Raw genomic sequence first — 21,271 nt, 5'->3', positions numbered from 1 at the left:
AGCAAGTTCCTCCTTTCCCGAACAGGTCTGCCGAGTAAAGTTCCAGATTGATAATGTGAATAAATCACAATTATCAATCTAGCTTGTGAGATTAGTCTCTCTGTGTTCATTGTGTTTCTTGATATTACTATACAGTATATATTACCTACATTATATTATACTATCCATTCATTAATTCCTGGACTAACTATGAATGCAAACTGGGAAGCTTAAAATTAACTAGTTCAGTTCATATTTACATTTTTTTTTAACTAAGTTCATCGGTTTACAAATGAATGAGTTCATAGTTATTCTTTCTATTTTTATTTTTTTTTTACTTATACAGTACTTTAAATAAATCTTTAGAAATCTAAATATCTTTTTTTTTTGTGCCATTTCGCATGCATTTTTTTTTTTTTACAGTAGTTTACCTATTTAATGCAATCTATGTAGGTTTGAACATCGAAAATGTTTAAACAAGAGAGAAATGTGAGAAAATGTAAATGCCTCGATGAGAAAAATGAATATATACTGTGTGGTGAGGGGTTTTAAGAACCTTAAAACATTTATAATAAATACAAAACATAAATTTAATTACTTGCCGGAGTTCACTCAGCCTTTGAGTAGTCTTATCTTACCTTTGTCCAAAGTGTTTGTGAATATCTGTTAATTGAAAAGAGTATCACTCCCGAAGTTGATGCTCATTTCCTGTTAGCATTTGAATGGTATCCTCCATTGACTTTAGCATTAGATACTATAAACAAAGCATGTTTTGTATTTCAGTATACAATGTGTGTATTTCTTTTTGTTGCATGTTTACACTTAGGGACGGCAGAAACACGTGCACTCCGCGTTTGCTACACAAACAACACACAGCTCGGCTGTGAATTACATCGGGCAAGCATGCGTCGCATTTTGATGATGTATGTGCCTTGCGATGCTTGTCGCCGCTGGGGTTGCCAGATAGTGGCATTTCACGCCAAATTAAAGCACATTTACATTGTCTTTATCTCTGGTTTTCTTAAGAAGAGAAAACCTGGCAACCTGGATAAAAAATTAACTGCGTTCAAAGCCGTTCATTTGTCCCAGAATGAGCTAGTTCACAGAAACGTTCACAAAGCAAAAATGCACTACGCTCAGTTCACGTTTGCCCAAAATATGAACGAGCTCATGAACGTTCATTGAACTCGTTCAGATACAACACTGCTTGTGAGACAAATAAAGTTGTCTGAATCTGAATCATTATCAGGTGCCAAATTTTGAGCAGAAGCCAATTTTGCTGTGTCATTGAAATGGTTGTCAGTTTGTCCTCCGGTGGATGAAATCAGCAACAACAGTTACTTAAATTTAAAAATTACAGATACGGTAATGTGTTTTAGCCCTAATAGCCGGATAGGACATTGTGACGGGCTGCTTCTAGCCCTCGGGCCTTAAGTTTGACACCCCTGAGACATAGGCATTCTGTTGTACATCAAAATACATTCATTATTCTTCATTTTAATAGTCTATTTTCATTTTTGTGAGATATTTTGGAAAATTCTATGCTTCCGATTTTGTGTAAAGACTTTTCTGTTCCAGCATGACTGCGGCGTAGTGCATAAAGCAAGTCCACCAGGACGTCATTTCATGAGTTTGGTGTGATCTGGTGATTCCAGAGAAAGTGCTGTGAGAAAGGTAGAGTTCGAATGCAAATACAAAAGAAGTTAAATATCCGTATTACCTTATGAGAGTCCCTCGTTGCAGTACGCCAAGTATGGTAAGCTTTTTTTAATTTGAACTTAAATTGTTTGACTGCTGAACCATTCCAGTTGTAAGCATCCATGTGAAAATGAAGCCTAGGTGTTAAACTCAATAATGAATAAGTGTCTTGTCCTTTATCAAACTGACTAGGAAGACACATTTTTAGTTCAGCATTTTATTTTTGTTTCGGGAAGTTAACTAACATTCTGCAACACAATATAAAACAGGAGGTTTACATAATATCTGTTCTACTCATAAAAATAAAAAAAATCACAAAAAAATCAAACAGCACATCAAAATGTCACATCAGTTGCTGTCTGAAGTCTCATCGTTAAACATATATTTACTTGTAGAAAAGGTTGCTGTTAAAACAGCTTTAAGACAGTTTGAAGGAAGGATACATACACATAAAAAATGGGACTGAATTGCTCCTGAACAAGGTGCTGCACTTTTGGCAATAACAGAACAGACAGGAGCACAAAATGGAAATGTTTCTGTAATTCAAGAAGATTTAAGACCTTTTAAAAATCAACGTCACAATGAGTCTGGCATGCACATTATATTGAGCACAAGGATGTCTTGAGGCTACATTGCACATCTTTTAATGATGCTAAATGGATGACTGACTTGAGATTGGACTAATAGGCTAGCAGGCTGAGGTTAAGGTAGGTTGAGGAAGCACTTGCAGAGTCTTGTTTAGCGGAATATGGTTTTCTTTTGTTGTACTTCATTTCACAATAACTGACAAGGCACAGTTAATGACAGAACTGTAAAAACTTGAAAAATGAAGAGTAACATTTTTCACATATATTTTTAAACGTATTCTTCTCAGTCTCAGTCTGGTCCTCAAACAGAAAAGGTGAATGCTACTGTTGTGCTTTCTTCAGCTGAGCCTCAGCCTCCTGCAAAGTAACACAAATGGAAAGTAAGGAAGGACATGGTGTTAGATAGAGTGTGATATTAAAATTGGTTATGTATTAAATATCTCCTGCTACACAAAAGAGGAAACCTCTTCTATGTTTCTATGGTAAAACAGACCTTCCGTCATTGGCTATTAAGACAGAAGGGAGGCGCCATTGTGCAGCAGAGAGAAGCACATGAGCCATGTTTGTGTGGCATGACAGAAAAATGTGGAATTAAATTATTGTGGGCTGTAAGAAAACAAGGCAGTTATGATGGGTTGCTAAAATTTTACCTTTGAGCCCGGGGGAGCAGTCAGACCGAGGAATGCATACACAGCGTTGTCCTCTCTGGCATCGAAGAAAGCCTCGTAGTTCTGAGAAGCCAGGAAAGAGAAGGAAAGACAACTTTAGAGACGTATGCTCCCCCCAAAAAACTAACTCTCCTCCAAGGAATGATAATTTAAAGTAAAAAAGTAAAATATATAGAAAATAAATGCATATATAAAAGAGAATGCTGTTAATACATTAGATAGACAGACAAACAGACGTGTACCACAGTGTACTAGTTCCCATCATGCTAATAATTCGAATCATTTGCTTCTATCTCACCCCACAATATTTGCTATCATTAAATATCTGTGGCGGAAGAGGGTGCCCTGTGGCCGGCCGTGACTCCTCGGGAACGTTTTCTCGCATCCACTTCCGGTTGGCCTCGTTGGCTGCGATGTCACACTCCTCAAACCCGATCTTATTGGCTGCCAGGAAGCCCATCACATCCTGCTGCTGCTTTTTAATCTGTAGGTGGGTGGTGAAGAGGAAGTTGTCAGTTAGTCATGTGTCAACTGCGAGGAGCCATTTGAGGAAACACAGCTTGGTTTCACACAACCGTCATGGATCTGCAAAAAAACTAAACAAAACAAAAAAAGATCCACACTTCCTCTTTGCTGGGATACACAAAACACACATGAAAAGCGTTCACTGTGTGGTAAGGAACGCTAACATATTTAAAATATTTGTGTCATTAGTACTTGAGTACGACGACGCATTAGGGCTACGTAAAAAAAAAAATGTTTTGAGGGCAGGGGCAATATTCAGAGAAAAAAACTCTAAAATTTGCCACTTTATAAAGTGGCAAATTTGTGAGAGAGAAAAACTCAGAAAGTTACAAGAACTACACGTAGCGTACTACTCGACTGTTTGTGCCTATACTTTTCGGTCGGGTTGCCAAATAAGGAGATAGTAATTGCTTTAGCGTAGATTAACCATATCATGTTGAGCATTCGTTTTTTTTTTTAAGCGTTGTGTATGGCCACTGGCCAGTGACAAAGACGCCTCACTTTGCGAAGGTCTACACCCGGACGATTAAGCAAGTTAATTTGTTAAAATGTATATTTACTTGTACATTTATGTTTCCAGAATTATTATTTACACATTCATACATTTGGGTATTTTTTTTGTACAAGTATCTAAGTTGATGTGTCGAATCTGCTGCTCATTCACTAGCATTTACCTTAAATATGCTAGCATCTGATTGGTTAGTGTTAGTCAACTGATAGGGGATCAGGAAGTATGTTGTCGCTCTATCTGCGGTGAATGACGCGTAAAGTTTTCATTTAAGAATGAATCTGTCTCAATCCTGCCATTTCATTTTATAAACAGCCTTCCATTAACCACCAACAAATCCTCACATGATTAGATTATAGCTATGCTACGTGTATTTCTTGTAAGTTTCTGAGTTTTTTTCTCTCAATTTTGCCACTTTCTAAAGTGGCAAATTTGCAAGTTTTTTTTCTCGGAATATTGCCCCCGCCCTCTTAAAAATATATATTTGTACGTGGCCCTAATACGCCGTTGTACTTGAGAGCTCAATATTTGAATAAATAAAATAAAAATCTATTCTCTCTCTTAAATTATCGTGTTTTTGTTTTTTTATCAGCGGAATGATGAAACTGTAAATTACTCACTTCTAGGTTACACTTAAGGGGGAAAAAAAGGTCAGGGAATATCCCACTATATATTAGTAATGATCCTGATATTGGCGTAGAACAGTGGTGTCCAAACTATGGCCCGCGGCCCAACTGTGGCCTGCCACCCCTTTTTAAGCGACCCGCAGCATATACTAAAAATGACATCTGCAACTAATAAATGTTTTTGCATTTTTAAAAATACGCAAATATGCAAATTAACTATTTACATTTAAACAGGTAACATATCTTTTCATAACACTGCTAAAGAAAGAACATTTTTACAAGCAAGAATTGGTTCCTCCTATTAACTATTTTACTTTTCGAAAGCTGTTAAGGTATCAGTTTTTCAAAAAACATTCTAATATCTGAACAATACGCAATTGCTTGATCGACTGATGTTTGATGTGCTTGATAAATTTAAGTAAAAAATTTCAACGTGGCCTTGGCATCCGCAGATTTTTCGGTTTGTGGCCCTCAAAGAAAAATGTTTGGACACCCCTGGCGTAGAAAAAGTAATTAATTTTTTTAACATTCACATGCCTTCATTAAAAATGTCCATAGCGTTCAGACTCACACCAGGGGGGAGCTTGCTAGAAAATAGATCTAGATATAGAAATAGATATAGAACAGGGGTGGGCAAACTCAGGCCTCGAGGGCCGCAGTCCTGCAGGTTTTGGAGGTTTCCCTTCCAACACAAGCTGATTCCAAACAACAAGATCGTTATCAGGCTTATGCAGGGCTTGCTGATGAGCTGATCATCTATTAGCTGTGTTGGAGAAGGGAAACATCCAAAACCAGCAAGCCTCCGGCCCTTGAGGGCTGTGTATGACCACACCTGATCTCGAATGTCACTCAGTGTGCTACACTGAGTGACATTCTAGTTTTGATTTTATCTGCCTGCATATTTAAATGCACTGAAAAATCAAGAAAGTCTCAGTAGCAATAAATTTTGCATAGGGATGGGCGAGTACCAATACCAGGTATCGATATCGGGCCGATGCCACATTTCACGGTATCGGTACTCGTGACTAGTGTTGTTCTGTTTTTTGGCCCCCAATATCGATTCCAATACCCAGTTTTGCAGTATCGGCCGATGCCAATACCTATTTTTTTTTGTTGTTGTTTTTTTCAACATGAAAAAGCTGCCCTGCCATTGGTTCACAGCATTCAAGAGCCAATAAGATTTCTTGGCTCGGCTTGCAGCGAACACGTCACACTTTAGTGAATGTTGTGCACAAAGACACAAGATGCTGCATCCAAAGTCCTATATCAGCGTCGGAAATAATGGTATCGGCATGTTACTAATTAATAGTTAATAGTAGTACCGCTGTTTTAATGCAATATCGGTACTGGAACAACACTACTCGGTACTGGAACAACACTACTCGTGACGGATATCAATACTGGTATCGCCCCCCGCTCTTGTGGCCGTTTTTCGGGCAAGAACTAAAGGCTGAATTGGTTATTTTGCATTTATTGACCGCCACAGGGGACGCCGTTAAGAGAGCACATACGTCTTCAGTTGTACGCAACAATTTAATTAGCTCTGAAGTGCAGACAGATCTTTGAATATTATATAGTATATCGTCATTGACTGATATGAGATGAATGACGAACGGAGAACGTGAAACAAGAAACGGAAATACAGAGCAGCCTTCTAAATTAAAAGCATGGATTTCAAAATAAGATATAATTAAACATCACACACTAAACAGCTTGAGGAATTCTTCACATGGTAGATATTACTAAATTACTTGAAGCACTTTGTATTGAATTAAATTCTTTGCACTTCACTGTATTCCTTAAACGGAAGTTGTACAACCACATATTTTGATTGGGACTTTTTTTCCTGGCCACTGGATTATTTGTTTCATTTTATTTATCTTTTTTTTTTTAATGTATTTTATTGTGTGCTCTATGCAAAATTACTTTTATGAGCAAATTGAAAAAAATAAAATTGCCATGAATTTCATGCAATTTTAAGAAAATTTGCTATAGTTGGGATGTCTTTTTTTTTTGATTATTATTATCTGTCATTGTTTTTTGGGGAAATTTTATGTATCATAAGTACTAATGGTATTGGCACTTGGTATCAGTATCGCTGGGTACTGAAGATTTGAGTATCGGTATCGTTTAAAAAAAAAAAGTGGTATCGAACATCCCTAATTTTGCATGCATTTAACATTTAAAGGAAATTAAATTAGCTATATACATCTTAAATCAGTTTCTTATGATTTAACATAAAATGGGTGTGTCTCTAGAAGCATACAAAAGAATATTACACACCTGATTTAACAAAACCTATACCACTGATTTGTATGAATATTTTTATTATATTAGATGCAAGAATTTTTTTAAGAGAATAAGCAGGCCCTTGGAGTTAGAGAGGAGTGTGCAGAAGATAGACTTCAATGGAAAAGGATGACATGCTGTGGTGACCCAAAATGGGACAAGCTGAAAAGGAAAGAAGGTGCAGGTCCTTCAGCCATTCTGTTGAATTGGAGAGTGTATTTTAGCCCTGCCTCTTGCATGGATGTGTGTTTGAGTCCAATAGGTCCAATAGGGCCTTGATGGGTGCATGTAAGAGTGCGGATAGCCCTACAAGGCCAGACGGAAACAAACGCTCCTCTGGGTCTTGAGAGGAGGTAACCAGTCAAACAAGAGCCAAATAAGGCCTGCAGCAAGTTGACACATACACACGCGCACACACACACACTCTCACTCAGCCTCACACACATGGTGCAATGCTAACCAGTATCATGGCAAAGGACTACAGGATTGTATGAGTGATAATGGGGGAGATAGCATCGTGCTTTCCTTTAACATTTGCCTAGCGCACTTAACAATTTGGTGGCTGAAAGTCAACTAAACGTTATGCCTGCCGGCTGCTGAGACAATGTCTACCTAGTGGCGCAGGTAGTATAACAGTTTGATCAGGGCACAGGCAGACAGATTATTTGCTCATCAGACATGTGTGGTGGAGTTACTGTATTTAAATCATAAATCAATTCAATTATTATTACAAAATATCATTTTTATGCATTTTTTACACTCTAAAAACAGATGGGTAAAAATAACCCGACTATGGGTCAAAAATGGACCGATCCTCTACTTGGGTCATTTTGACCCAACTTTGAGTCAAGACATTGGTCTTTTAGTGTAAAACAACTCATAAATATTGTTTAGATCCTTTACTTGGGTAAAAAAAAAAAAGGGCAATTTTGTACAAAACAACCCAGAAAGTTGGGTCAAATTGACCCATAAAGTGGATCGGTCCATTTTTGGTCCATAATTGGGTTACTTTAGACCCAACTGTTTTTAGAGTGTAAAATCACCATCATGGCCGCGGCACAGCTACGGGAAGTGTGAGGAGGTCACAAATGGACATGAAAGGTTGGGCTTGAAGTCTCCAAGTGCCCAATTCACGGATCTTTAATCTCCTGGCCAACTTTATATCATCCGTCCAAGGAGGTCTGCTTGCAGTTCGCTACAAATAAAAATCTACTTTGTCTCAACAGTTTCTACTTCCGCCATGTTAAGGGCTGTGTCTCTTGTGAGCTGGTTTTAAAGGGAATGAAAGGAGCCAGCGGCGAATCAAGTCATGTGTCTTCACGCCCAACGGCACAAAACACACACTTTTAACTGCAGCAATCTGCATACACCTGCAAAAATACCAAAACTTTGTCTAGCCTGCCTCCGTGTAGGGCTCGACATCTCGCCGCACTAGACTTGTACTGGGCACAAAATTTGAGCCCATTATCTCAATTTTACATCCCACACATGCAACATGACCAACAAAATAACATGATTAACCACGTAATCTTTTTTTTTATTATTCAAACCACTGCAACATTTTTGCACATTTAAGTGAGTGACTTCTTTTGCATCTACCGGACCTGCCTACCACAAGAGGTACTAATCTGCAACTTGTTGTCATATTCATTTGAATTCATTAAGTCTATAAGTCCAATATTTTTGCTAACCTAAAAATGTGGTGTTGCGTAGTTTTGTATCGTTTAAGCCAGTGGTTCTCAACCGCGGTCCTCAAGTACCCCTATCCAGCCTGTTTTCCATGTCTCCCACAAGCAACACAGGTGTTTCAAACGATCAGCTAATCAGCAAGCTCTGCATGAAGCCTGATAACGATCCTCAGCTGTGTTGGCTGGGGAGAGGCTGGATAGGGGTACTCGAGGGCCAGGGCTGAGAAACAGTGGTTTAAGCTGTGTGTATCAGTTCCAGATGGAGAAAAAAAAACGGAAATGTTGATCTCTTGGGTCATATTCCTCTTGCTGACGTACCCAAATGTTTTCAGGGGCCAGAAAAAAAAAACTGGCCTTAGTGTTCCAATACTTTTAGACGGGAGTATATAATGCTAAGAATGTTAAAGTGAGAGTCCTGAATCAGTGTGTGGTCTGCTGCTTTAAATAATTCATTTCCATAAACTATGTTGCCTTGCACAATATAGCTAGATAGCTCAGCAAATAGCACTGAGAATGGGCCCATGGAAAAGTAGCACCCACATTGTATTGTTTGTCTAGAAATGGATCATGTGTTTCTAATACCCAGAGAATGAAGACTGCTGATGCAGGTCATTCCGCTCATGCCAAACACATTTTTGTATAAAGCCTTCTACATTTTTAAGGAAAAGTGCCTGGATTTAATGAACAACAATTCTACATTCATGTTTAGCATCATAAGCAAATCAATAACAACAATGAGTAATAAAAAGGTTAAAGTACCACTGATTACCACCTGCTGCATCTTTAATATGTTATTCATGGAGAAGTCAACCCACAAAAATTGAAGCCCCAATTGTCTAAACACGGTATTCTGATTATTATTTGTATTTGAATTAAGGAAAATCCATCTCAGGGGGCGGCCATTTTACAACTTGCTGTCAATTTAATTGACATCCCAGTTGCTCAGGCCTCAGGTAGCAACCAATCACGGTGACCGATCATCTGTTTTATAAGGCTGAGCTGTGATTGGTATACTATTGCCGTGTGTCCAGATTCATGGGCTGTGTCCTCCAAAAGCCAAATTTGAAGGCCACATGATGTACAGTAACTGCCACAATCGCGTGCCGCTGTCTAAATTCACACAGCCTTCAAATCTGGCCTTCATTCCCATAGAGATGGGCCCTGAGCAAAGGCTGCTTCGAAGTAGTGCTAATTTCGTCAACAAAAACTAAAAAAAATAATACTTTTGTCAACACACATTTTTCACCGGACTAAAACTAGACTAGACTAGACTAAAACGCTCATTAATAACTGGGACTAAATCAGTATATAATTTCGGCGACTAATGAAGACGAGACAAAAATGTACTTAAGAAAAATTTGACTAAAATCTATGGACATTTTAGTTCATGGACAAAAACAAGATGAAAATGTTATGATTTTGTAAAATCTTGTCTCTGCTAATCTGTCACTACACACCCCTTTTCAAATCTGCAGTTAGCCAGTGCAACATGCAAAATGGGACAGACAGGAGGTGGATTCACAGTGAACGGTTTAAAAAAACAAAAGTAAATTATAGTTATAATGTAACAATAATCCAACAACTATAACGTTCCAACAATAATGTTAATCCGACTGCTAACTAATGCTGGCTAATTTACTAGCTCATAGGATGAAACCATCGTAGCCACTTGATCTACTGAAATTGAGTGTCAAGTTGTTTTTCATCAAAAAGATGAGAGAAAATTTTATGTGAAATAGTTTTAGATCTGAAATGTTCAACATTATCTGCTGACAAAAAATATACAGGGGTGAAATGATTGTCTTGACTAAAACTAGACTAAAATGTTGACAGTTTTTGTTGACTAGGTAAATACAACTATGTTTTCTCGGACTAAAATGAAGACCTAAAATGCTAGATTTATAGTCGACTAAAAATTTACTAAATAAAAATGGGATAAGATTGTCTAACTATCTTAAAAACTAAAAAGCGTGATTGAAACTGGACTTAAGATGAGACTAAATTTAAATATGGCTGATAAAATTAACACTACTTTGGAGCACATTTTTATAGCCTACATTGCTCCGATCTTCTACGCCGCTCTTCTTCTGTGCATGTCTTCCCTGTTTCCAGTGGAGCATTCTGCTTTGACAATTAATTATTTTTGTATAGCGAAGCTCTAAAAACCTTGAAGAAATTTTACTTCCAATAATATACTATTTCATAATTACTTCAACATTTCCAAAAAGGGGGAGGATGACGGAACTTTTACTAGTTTTATGTGTTTCCATCGGACGACTGTGCTCGAAGCGGCCTCTCATTGCAGGACAATTATTTGCGCCTAACCAAATTCGCCACGGTTTATGCTTTCCATGGAGGCTGCATGAGGAGGGGCCTTTGAAAGACCCATCTTGCAAATTTGGACACAGCTGTAGGCTGGCCTGCCGACAGTCATGCTGACTGACTGAACTGAGATATGCTTGAAATGCAAATGCACACTGAGGCCATCCAATCTGGTGCGCACATGACAATTTTTAGTATACATGCACACCTGTGCAACACTTATGTGCACCCCTGAAAATAATCACAGAAAACACTTTGGACTTTATATGCACAGTTAAGGTCCTTTCACAGTACTCAACTTCAATTCGGTATTTAGCGCAACACTAATATGTACTGTTTAGTCAAACTTATAGTCTTTAATTAAACTAACATGCGTCTTTTTGGAATATGGACTTTAGTATATTCAGAACTGTGAGGGAGAATGAGAATCCCTAGGCTGCCTGTGAACTCCTCTTGTTCATAAAATTTCTCATTTAGCATAAATACTAAGCATAGGGAAAAGAGTAGAATAGGATAGAACTGAACAATAAGGTCAGTTGTTTATGTTGTTGTTTTTTTAAACCTCAAAACAGCTTATACCTAACTACAATGTAAGACAATAATAAGATTTTGCATAGCTCTCCAGGTCTTATTTTTGGCATACAGTATAGCCTTGTGAGAAGAATCCTCTTTGGGTTACAAATGACATCATCATAATCATTGTTATCATCACCAGCATTTGAGTGCTGTGTTGTCAAGGAAGTGAAATTAGATTCAGGTCCGATCAATCCCTAAAAAAAGGCCAGTCATTAACTGCAGGCAGACAAGAGCAGGGATTGATTACATTAACTGTATCCAGTACAAGCGTCAATAGCCCACAATGAGTGTCAACTTACATTTAGTTCAAATACTAAACAGAAATCTAAAAATTCTTCGCACAAAAAATGCAAATACTTATGAAACAAACAGACACAGATGTTTGTTTTCAGAAGGCAGGAAACCCCCAAGTCAAGCCACTGGATATATATGTATGTGAGTATTACAGTGAAAATAGTTTGGCCTTGATTAAAGGAAATGTGATTTGTGCTGAAAACAGAGGCTTGCTGGAGGTTTGACAGCAACAGTAGCCTCCACCCAAGCCTGAGCTCCGTCAGCATTGCAACACACTTACAAAAGAACAGCTTTGGCTAGGCTCCCTCAGAAGCCTACAACTGACCTATTGCACATTGTCTGACCTACAAAATCTGGGAAGTAAGACACACAAATAATGCAGATATGTACTAAATATGTTATCGCATTCACCGTTACAACCTTATCTCGCTGGCAATAAGGAAAACATGTGTGGCTACAGTGGATTGTACTAGGGACTAGGCAGTAAAGATATGTAGCAGGAAATTACTTAAAATCTCTATCAAACAATGGCATGTGTTATGAGTGTTTATGATACAGTATATAATAAAAAAACTAATTATAAGGACTAGGATGACCTCATCTTCTCCAACAAGTCTTTTGAGCCACAAACATACTGTGGTAGAAAAATGATGTCACTGTACAGAGAGGCCACCTTTTATCTGGGTTCAGGGGTAATATAAGTTGTTCCCCAATACATACATAAAGGTAACAGTCAAACTACACAAGCCTGTGATCATGTTTGTTAGCTTATTTGATGAAAACTACAATAGTCACCAAAGGTGGGTTAAAAGTCTATGTAGGTGCATTACTTCTGACACGGGCAGTGCAGTGCCATGAAACAAAACAAAAAAACATATAAACCACAAGGCTCATCTTACTTTTGAAAATATTCATTTTTGAAAGCTGTGTCTCGTTACATCTGACATAAATGTAACACAGAGTTCCAGAAAAAAAGAACATCATACCAGCAATCAAACATTGTGGGGGAAGTGTGATGGTCTGGAGCTGTTTTGCTTCTACAGAACCTGGATGGTTTACTGTGAGTGACGGAACAATGTATCTTTCTTTTTACCAGAACATCCGGAGGAAAAATCATTTTGACTTCAATCTGAAGGGCACTTGGGTTCTGCAGCAGGACAATGATCCAAAACACACCAGCAACCTGACAGAGACAAAGTATGGTCTGCGGGCCACATCTGGCCCATCTTCTGTCTCTGACCAACCTTTGCAGTCTTTATGAAGCTGTACTTTTATTTGGTTTGCATGTTTGTGGATTTTCTCATTCATTCGGGCCATTTCTTTCACAGGGCATTGACTGATCCAGTTGTCTTAGAAGACATTGCACCTCTTATCTGAAAGGCTTCATTAGTTCATGCAGCAAGGCTTGGTTCGAACTGACCAGCCTGAGTTGGTGTGGAAAACCCAACTACTTAAGCTCCAATTTGGAGGCACACCCCACCACCAAGAATGGAATTATTCTTTTGGGATGAGAAACGACCATCAAGGGACTTTTTATGTTTTGTCTTCTTCATGATTCATTTTTGGACTGGTGCAACTTATACTTAAGAGCAACTCCGAAAAATATGTACAAATAGTCAATTCTAAACATTTGGAGCAGGGCAGCGTTTCATTACTCACGGTTTATTTTATTTTATTTTTTGCTTTTCACAAATAGCGGAAATTTAGTGTAGTTTGCTTATGTAATAATTAACATAGATGTTTTTTGTTTGTTTTTTACGTTTCATTTGTGTTGTTTCAGCAGACATGGATGTGTATACTTGTGTGTGTATGTTTTTCGATGACGTCAAGATTGCATTGACCAGGTACATTTAGGCTGGACTCAAATTGGCAAGTATCTGCAACGTATCAGATTTAAAACATTTTTTTTTTTTTTTAGAAGAGGTCGAATTCCAATATAAAAACATGCAATTTCATAACCTGGCAATAGCCAGATTGATATTGTGAATCACTCAAGGGAGTTCTCCACAATATCAATCTGGGACTTCTCCACGGTGATTTGCTCGGGAAAGGCGGAACATTATGTACAATACTTTGAGCTGATTGGACGATGAAGCATTGCGCACATTTGTTTTTGACTAATCACGGCCACGGATGAAAATGCATTTATCTTAATTTTATCCTACATGACCATATCCAAATTGTGGCACTTGAAAACAAAACATCTGAACTGTGTCACCTAAACCACACAGTCTTGTTTTGATATATTATATTGTAAATACTTATAGGTACACGCAAGTAAACAAAACAATACATCTATGGACACCACATGACTGACTGATCATTGCTCTGTGCAAGAGTTAGATTGATTACACCTTTCACACAGGACCTATAAACTTCATTAGATAGGATTTAATGAGATATTTGTAAAATGTATATGATTTTATTAGGGATTATTTGCAGAGTGTAAGATTCATATACTGTATATCTCATTGTGCAGTACTGTTCTTAACTACCAGTGCAATAATAAATGTAGTGTACGGTTGGCTCAATATTTCTCTGACACGGCGATCTTTCAAAAGACACTGTTACAGCACTATATTTAAATCTTGTTAGACTCTACAGATGTGTCTAATGAAGTGGTTCTAAGTATGGTAGTACTGATTAGGCTATCATTAAATGATATAAGCTAAAATACACAATCTGAAGACAAAATATACTTTGTGGCCTTGGAAAATGCCCTACAACCATCCGATTTATGCAGACAAATAATTTGAAAACTCCGTAACTCACACACGAACAAGAGTTGTCCTTGTATTTGAGCTGTTCTTTCTATCTCTATTAGCAAATGTCAACTATGCCACATGGAATGACATTTTTATTGCATTAACCCATGGGCAGTATATTATTTTGAAATGGCTTGGTCAACTCAGAACCTTCAAATAGCCCAAAACTGGTCGCAATACTTGGTGACAAATGAAGTTGTTTCTACAACTGTCAGCCATTCAAATACTTTCATATCGCGTGTACTCTAAACAAGGACAATTTCCCATCAAGCAGTCGAAAATGCCTAGGGAAAGTCAATTAAGCTGTAATGTGAGCTGATATACCAGACCAGGCTTGTAATGGCACATTCATCAGGCTCTGTTGCTCCTGATTGCTAAAACAGATCAGAATCAAGGCTGATATAGCAAGCGTGTCTCTGAATTGTTGACTGGCTCTGTCCTTTTAGACCACCGCAGTCTTCACCAATCATTTACTGTAAGGGTAATAAAGCCATTTAAGCACTGCCGGCCGAAAAGAAAGGGACTCTATGTCACTGTGAGTGTTGAATGTAAGTACACAATCTTAAGGTGATGTAAACCTCATAACAAAGGCATGTTAGTTTAGTCAACTGAAAAGATTACAACAGTGAATGACACTCATTGGCCACATTAGGCCATCCAATTGGATCCTTTTTGAATGCTAATATTACAGGAATGTCCTGTTTTATGACACTGTAGAAAAGTAGAAATAATTTAACAACACTGTGACTCTACTTGTAGTTTGTGATGGTAGTAAAGTGCCCTGTATCACTGTGAGGGGTATGTTATCTTATGTTATGGCACTTCATGTAACTAAATTAGGAAACAAAAACATCGGCAACATGTCTCAATATGATGAAGCGCAGTTCAACTCTCTACATTACAATAATAAACATATAGTGTAAACATAAACATTTGTGAAAGTCAGGGTGAGACACAGCTCGTGTGATTGCACCCGTGGATGTGTGCTCACTTTAATCAGAGGTACTACCCAAGATTAATTTTTAATGTACAAAATAATGTGTCACTCCTAAACCAGATGTCTAAAATGCCTTAAACTTTCTGCAGCTGCACTTTTATAAAGGCCCTGGAGAGTTGCATCACCATCATTCCTTTCCACTCTCAGCGAAATTGGCATGCCTGAAACTAAACACCCTCGGTTCCTAAGCAAATCCAAACCATTCCAAGCAAGCAGAGAATGTGCAGCAAATGTTTGGTAAACCGCTAGCATTTCCTGTTTTCTAGCCTGGTTTTAGCTGCCATCAACATCACTTGTCAGTAAACACAATAACCAAAACCCCAGCAGTTGACAGCAGCATGTTGTACGTTGTACTCTAACAACTCTCCTGTAACGCAGCTAAATAAGTGTACAGAATATCCAAAACATGACAGGTCATGTAACAGGGCCAGACATTTCTATACTGATACATATTCCGAGTTCAAGCAAAGTTCAGCTGCCCTCCTATTGGTTTTTGAGGGCAGGGGATGCTGCAAATAGCCACACATCACAACAAAGATGTAACATTGTCTCATCCCTTACCGAAGTGGACCCAGAGGAGGACGCTATGTACACTTTGATCACCATGGTCAATCCCGGATGCAAGCGTTTGCTGCTCTGGCTCTTTTGGAGGCAGGTTGGTGTGCAGGAATTGTTGCGAGAGCGAGAGAAAACCGACAAAGTTCTCAGGTTTGATCCTCTGGTACAAACAGACTGCCTGCACAAACACTCCTACTCTACTGCACTGGATGGAGCTTTGCATTCCTCCTCCGCCTCTCCTGGCCTCCCCGCCCCTTTTAGTCCCTCTCGAGAGATTCTAGTCAGTGAGAAGTGCACAGCTCGAGTCGCAGAGAGACACGTAACTGCAGAAAGGCAAATAATAAAAGGTGGCGAGACTGTGCTTGACTGTCTGGCTGAACCTTCTTCACCTCATTGTTCTCTTTGCGTTACAACACGCACATGTGTCAAACTAAAAAAAAAAAGCGAATGAATGAGTTGCCATGCATAGAACACGCCGCTAATGAGTTTTTTTTGTCTTTTTGTCTGCGTGTGGTTGTGCACTAGACAGCAGTGAGAAGCGAGGGCAGCCATGTTCAAGAGACGTGCTCAGTGGGCCCCCTGCAGGCGTCTGGAGCAGACGACGCACTCCTTTCCACTCAAATGAATTTAGGAAAGCCGAAACAAAAAAAATGTGTCCACGAGGAGAAGAGTGGGCGCCATATTGGACTCAATCACGAATACAGTTCACGACAAAAATCGCCCATTGTCGGTGGATGTCGGTTTGATTTGTTTTATTTAGAAAAATCAACAAGAAAGCGCGGCTTTTACGTTGCATGTTTCCACCGGTGGGGGGCTCGAACACGGCGGCTTTCCCGTGAATCCCTCCCTCCCCTTGAACAATCACTACACATGTATTCGGCCAACATGTCCTCGAATCCTTTCATTCTCACAGGCGTCCTCCCATCTCCCCCTGTAAGAGGAAGCCATTCGTGCAGAGCCCCTAACCATCACCGGCTCCAAAATTCCAAGTGTTCCGCAGCCCTGAATGGCGACACGCGATTGGCTGGCCAAGCTGTCAATCCAGCGCTTAGCCGCACCCCTCCCCCCATTCAACCACTCGCCTCTCTGTTTCTGTGTGTTTACTACACTGGCGAGCATAGGAGAGACACTCGTCTTCACATGCACTGAGAACAACTGTTTTTTTTAGTTGTGTTTGCATTAAAACATCCAAGAGATCAACATGCCCAGGAGAAAGGTGAGTGATCTAAAACACGTAAAAATACTTAGAGGGTTACAGGGAACGCGGATGCAATGCAAGCGTGCGCGAGACATTCCTCTGAGACATTACTTAATTATAACGCAATGTATAGTACTCGGATGTAATTGGTAATTTTTCCCAGTTTTCTAAAAATAATGTGGATTTTTTGTGTGTTGGAATGAACATTTTCCCGCGCTGATACGGTCTGTAATGGTGCAAGCCGCCGCGGTCCGTTATGTAGCTCGAAGTCGGTGGCTCTCCATGCAGTTAAAGCACAAGCAGCAGCAGCCATGCTTTGCAGCTCTTGTCCACCTTCGTCGGCGAGCCAGCCGAGAACAAACGGCTAGCTTATCGTCGTTTGCCCGCCAAACCGCTCCAAAGTAGCGCCAGAAAATACTACGGTGACTTTACTTTGCGTTTTGGCCGCAAAATCCGACATTCGCCGTCGCGTTTGAATACAATTTTATATTTTCTCTCTTTGTTCGTAGTCCCAAATGGCTGCGGTGGCGGCGCTGTGCCTGCGGGTGGCGCCTGTGAGGCTAAGCGAGGTCCCCCCCCCCCCTCTCTGAGACTCCCGCGCCAGCTTTCAAATCTGAGCTGCATGCATTGAATGGGAGGCAGACATGGGGGAGTGAAAGGGACAAGCGAGGCCGGGGCCCTCCAAATGTGTCCCCAGAGGCCCGCATGCTCAACTTCTCGTAGCCCCTCTCGCCCACCACGCTTTGCCGCCATATTTCCTAGCCCCAAACGGTTTAAAGCAGCTCTATTTGTCACACTTTCATGTTTTTGGATGATATGAAAAAGTTTTTTCAACACCTCTGTTGTTAATCATATTAAGTGCACAAGTCGTATGGTGGAACTTTATTGTGCTTATAATCACAAATTAAGCTTTTAATAATGTCATTTTCATGCTTCTGTGTTTAACTGTTGTTTTTCTGTTTTGCAGAGACAAGAAACAGAGGACAAGGAGGAGGTAAGTGTTTAAAATGTTAAATTGTACTTTATATGCAAATGTATACAAATAATGCACTTTAAAGGTAATTTTATATTTGTCATCTGCACACTGTCCCAAGATTACAAAGCAACATGATTAAAATAACCTGTGTTCTGTTACAGCCCAAGAGGAGATCAGCACGGTTATTAGAGGTAAGAGAACCAAAGTAGAAATAATGTTTTCATTAAATAATATGGCTAATTAACTTGAGATAAACGACACTTAAACAAATACAGGCAAACAGCTAATTTGATGAAAACAGGCAGTTTTCCAGGCAAAACTTTTATTTTTCTAATTCATTTGAGTGTACATTAATCATTCATAAATAACATTGTAGTCTAAACGGTAAATATAAACCGTTCAAAGTGCTGGGTTAAAAACAACCCATTATGGGTTGCAAACAGTTCAATGTGAGTTAAAACTTTATTTCTTAACGCAGCAGTTTTAAGGGTAATTTACATTAAGCTTAAAAAGTTATAATTAAATCATTTTAACAAAATCAACAATTTATTTGAATCACAATACCTTGTAGAAGCACAGGCTGCCATCTTAAAGCTAAAAAAAAAGCATTTTTATCAAATATTATACACTTTTACATTCAGAAGTTTAAAACAAGTTTCCAACAAAGGTTAGTGGTTCATATTCTTTACAGAATAATATGAAACCTGAGCATAAAGGGGTTGTGGCATTAGCCAACATTGTTTTAGATAATTATGCTTCTTTAAAAAAAAAAAAAGTTATCTGATGTTTATAATAGAATACTTTCACATTACATTCAAAAGCTCAGACAAAAATTAAGATCGCAAAACCAACCGTGGTTGTAGAAATTTGATACTAGACCCTACTCGCGTATCTTTATAATGGATATTTATTTAATTTGCTGCTTTTAGATTTTGGTGAGTTTTAAAAATGTAATCAAAGGCAAAACAATGTTGTTGTTTTTTAATCGACTTATTTATTTTACAAACCTCAGTGGGACAGTAATTTGGAGCCCTATCGCATGATTTGATAAGAGCAGCACAGAAAAGGGCACGACATATTTGGCAGCTTGCCTTAAAGTAACCCAATACTCTAACATCTTAGTTTTGCATATTGTAAACATTTCTAAAATCCTTCTTACTGTTACAGTATAATAAAGGAACGAGAAACTGAGATAGCAATTGCTTTTAAAAATTGTATCCTTGGACCTAGTGTGCCCATGCAAAAAAAAAAATCTTGAAAATGACCAAAAAAACACCTGTTTGAGTTATTTTTATTTCTGTTCGTGTCAGCTGAAGCCGGCCACATCTAAAGTGGAACCAAAGGTTAAGAAGGCAGCGAAGGTAGGAAAGTGCACACCGCCACCCACCATTTGAATATGAATCCACTTAAGTGCTTATCTTGCTGCCTTTCTCAGAAAGAGAAGGCTGTGAATGACAAGAAGGAAGACAAGAAGACCAAGAAGACAAAGGAGAACGCCGAGGCAGAGGCCAATGAAGAAAACCACTCTGAGAATGGAGAGGCCAAGACCAATGAGGTGAGCGGATACCTCGGCTGTGGATTTGGAAAGCTGAAATGATGGCGTTGACCTTACTTGTTGTGTTTTGTCCCTCAGGTGGAGGAAGCACCCGAGGAGGCCAAGGAGGAGGCCAAGTCAGAGTAGCACCACTGCCCTAGCGTTCCTCCTCTACAGCCCCTCCCCTTGAATCTCCCTTCTCAAGTCTCTCACATGGTTTCCCTCCAAGGCGTATTGTTAACAGAGGAATATTTTTATCAATGATTTTATAAGTATCCGTACAGATTTTTAGCACAAAATGCAAAGCTGATTATGGAGCACCTTGCAGATTTGCAGTGGTCATATCAAGTGTCTGCAAGCAAGACAAACACACTAAAATCTTTTTTAAATGGCATTTCGTGATTGTTAAAGCCTTGTTTGGTGTAGAAAGTGTCCCCTGCCGGATTGGTTCTGTCGTGACTTGTGTATTCCTGTGCTTTTCCTCCCTCCACCTCCTCTGCAGATTAGACCCTCCTCTCCCGCAGTTCAGCTTCCTATCCATGTTTTATTAACGGTTCAGCCATGTCGTCGTGGCTGTTTCTTTTAGATCTCTTAATGTGCAGTGAGTTCCCTTTTGCTTGTGTCACATGATTTTTTTTTCCTCATTAAAAATGTGTTTTTCAAAGTAATTAAGCGCATTGCCCATAAGAAAGAGGAAGACGAACATGCGAAACATTCCTGGAACAGTGATGCCTCCGACCTGTGTCCGAGACGACCCTGCGTTTTGAGCAAGATGAAAAAAACAGCTCCTCCGCGATCCACGCTGTCATGTCAGCTTATTTTTTAAACGGTTGTGTTTTTAAATAATTTGAATTTGGAAATCACTCACAAACGCAGGTGTCGGGTCCCTCCCTTATGTTCTGAAATTCTCTTAATAAAAACAAGTCCTGGGAATTTTCCTCGAAGCATGTGTCTGGAGACTGATTTTTTTTATTGCATATATAACATACAAATCGTGTAAATGAAAAATGTCAAATGCATTAACGTAACACATAAAAATATTAAGATGTGTTTACAGCTAGACCGAAATAAACAGAATCACAAAAATAATGATGCCTAATTAATAATGAGTCTGGCCTGATCAAGGTCGTTCATTCTGGCACGCTCCTGTCATCTGAAAGTCAGCATCTCCCCCTTAGTCTTCACATGTTCACATACAACTCTGCATGAGTCCCTATGTGAGTACCATGACCCAGATGCACTATTATATTATTTCTATACAATCTTCCTCCACATTTAGCTCAGTCTCTATTGAGACCTACATGCAAGCAGAATCATGAAAGATGCATGGTGTTGTTAAGCTAACCAATTCTCTTGGTTCAGTGGATTTGTTTTTTTACCTACACCAAAACGCATGAGTCCTTTGTGCATGTTTAGTGTACATAAACCTTTTCAGAGCAGAGTGTTGTCATTATATGGTGCACATTTGCTTGAACTCACACCT

The 21,271-nt window shown here is 39.0% G+C and overlaps 2 protein-coding genes across 2 annotated transcripts; one reads left to right on the top strand and one right to left on the bottom strand.

Annotated features, from left to right (window-relative positions):
- Positions 1 to 1,878: 1,878 nt before the first annotated feature.
- On the bottom strand, positions 1,879 to 16,319 carry sh3bgrl (SH3 domain binding glutamate-rich protein like). Its single transcript, XM_077578970.1, has 4 exons — positions 16,084 to 16,319; positions 3,231 to 3,416; positions 2,915 to 2,995; positions 1,879 to 2,621 (listed from the first exon to the last, which is right to left on the bottom strand). Exons 1-4 carry the CDS (start codon positions 16,126 to 16,128, stop codon positions 2,586 to 2,588), a joined length of 348 nt encoding a protein of 115 aa, XP_077435096.1. The 5' UTR covers positions 16,129 to 16,319; the 3' UTR covers positions 1,879 to 2,585.
- Positions 16,320 to 17,145: 826 nt separating this feature from the next.
- On the top strand, positions 17,146 to 20,732 carry hmgn6 (high mobility group nucleosome binding domain 6). Its single transcript, XM_077578894.1, has 6 exons — positions 17,146 to 17,296; positions 18,246 to 18,272; positions 18,416 to 18,445; positions 19,565 to 19,615; positions 19,690 to 19,809; positions 19,888 to 20,732. Exons 1-6 carry the CDS (start codon positions 17,282 to 17,284, stop codon positions 19,933 to 19,935), a joined length of 291 nt encoding a protein of 96 aa, XP_077435020.1. The 5' UTR covers positions 17,146 to 17,281; the 3' UTR covers positions 19,936 to 20,732.
- The last annotated feature ends 539 nt before the right edge of the window (positions 20,733 to 21,271 follow it).

Source organism: Vanacampus margaritifer, chromosome 10, assembly GCF_051991255.1.
Source record: "Vanacampus margaritifer isolate UIUO_Vmar chromosome 10, RoL_Vmar_1.0, whole genome shotgun sequence".
Lineage (NCBI taxonomy): Eukaryota > Metazoa > Chordata > Actinopteri > Syngnathiformes > Syngnathidae > Vanacampus > Vanacampus margaritifer.
Note: the sequence above shows the minus strand (reverse complement) of the source record. Positions and strands in the feature narration are given on the sequence as shown.

Excerpts from the sequence above, each read along its gene's own strand:
- sh3bgrl (XM_077578970.1), bottom strand. The coding sequence starts at position 16,128 with ATGGTGATCAAAGTGTACATAGCGTCCTCCTCTGGGTCCACTTCG. Across the intron at positions 3,417-16,083 it reads CCTCCTCTGGGTCCACTTCG|ATTAAAAAGCAGCAGCAGGA; the intron begins GTAAGGGATGAG and ends ACCCACCTACAG. Across the intron at positions 2,996-3,230 it reads ATGATAGCAAATATTGTGGG|AACTACGAGGCTTTCTTCGA; the intron begins GTGAGATAGAAG and ends CTGGCTTCTCAG.
- hmgn6 (XM_077578894.1), top strand. Across the intron at positions 18,446-19,564 it reads GATCAGCACGGTTATTAGAG|CTGAAGCCGGCCACATCTAA; the intron begins GTAAGAGAACCA and ends TGTTCGTGTCAG. Across the intron at positions 19,616-19,689 it reads AGGTTAAGAAGGCAGCGAAG|AAAGAGAAGGCTGTGAATGA; the intron begins GTAGGAAAGTGC and ends TGCCTTTCTCAG.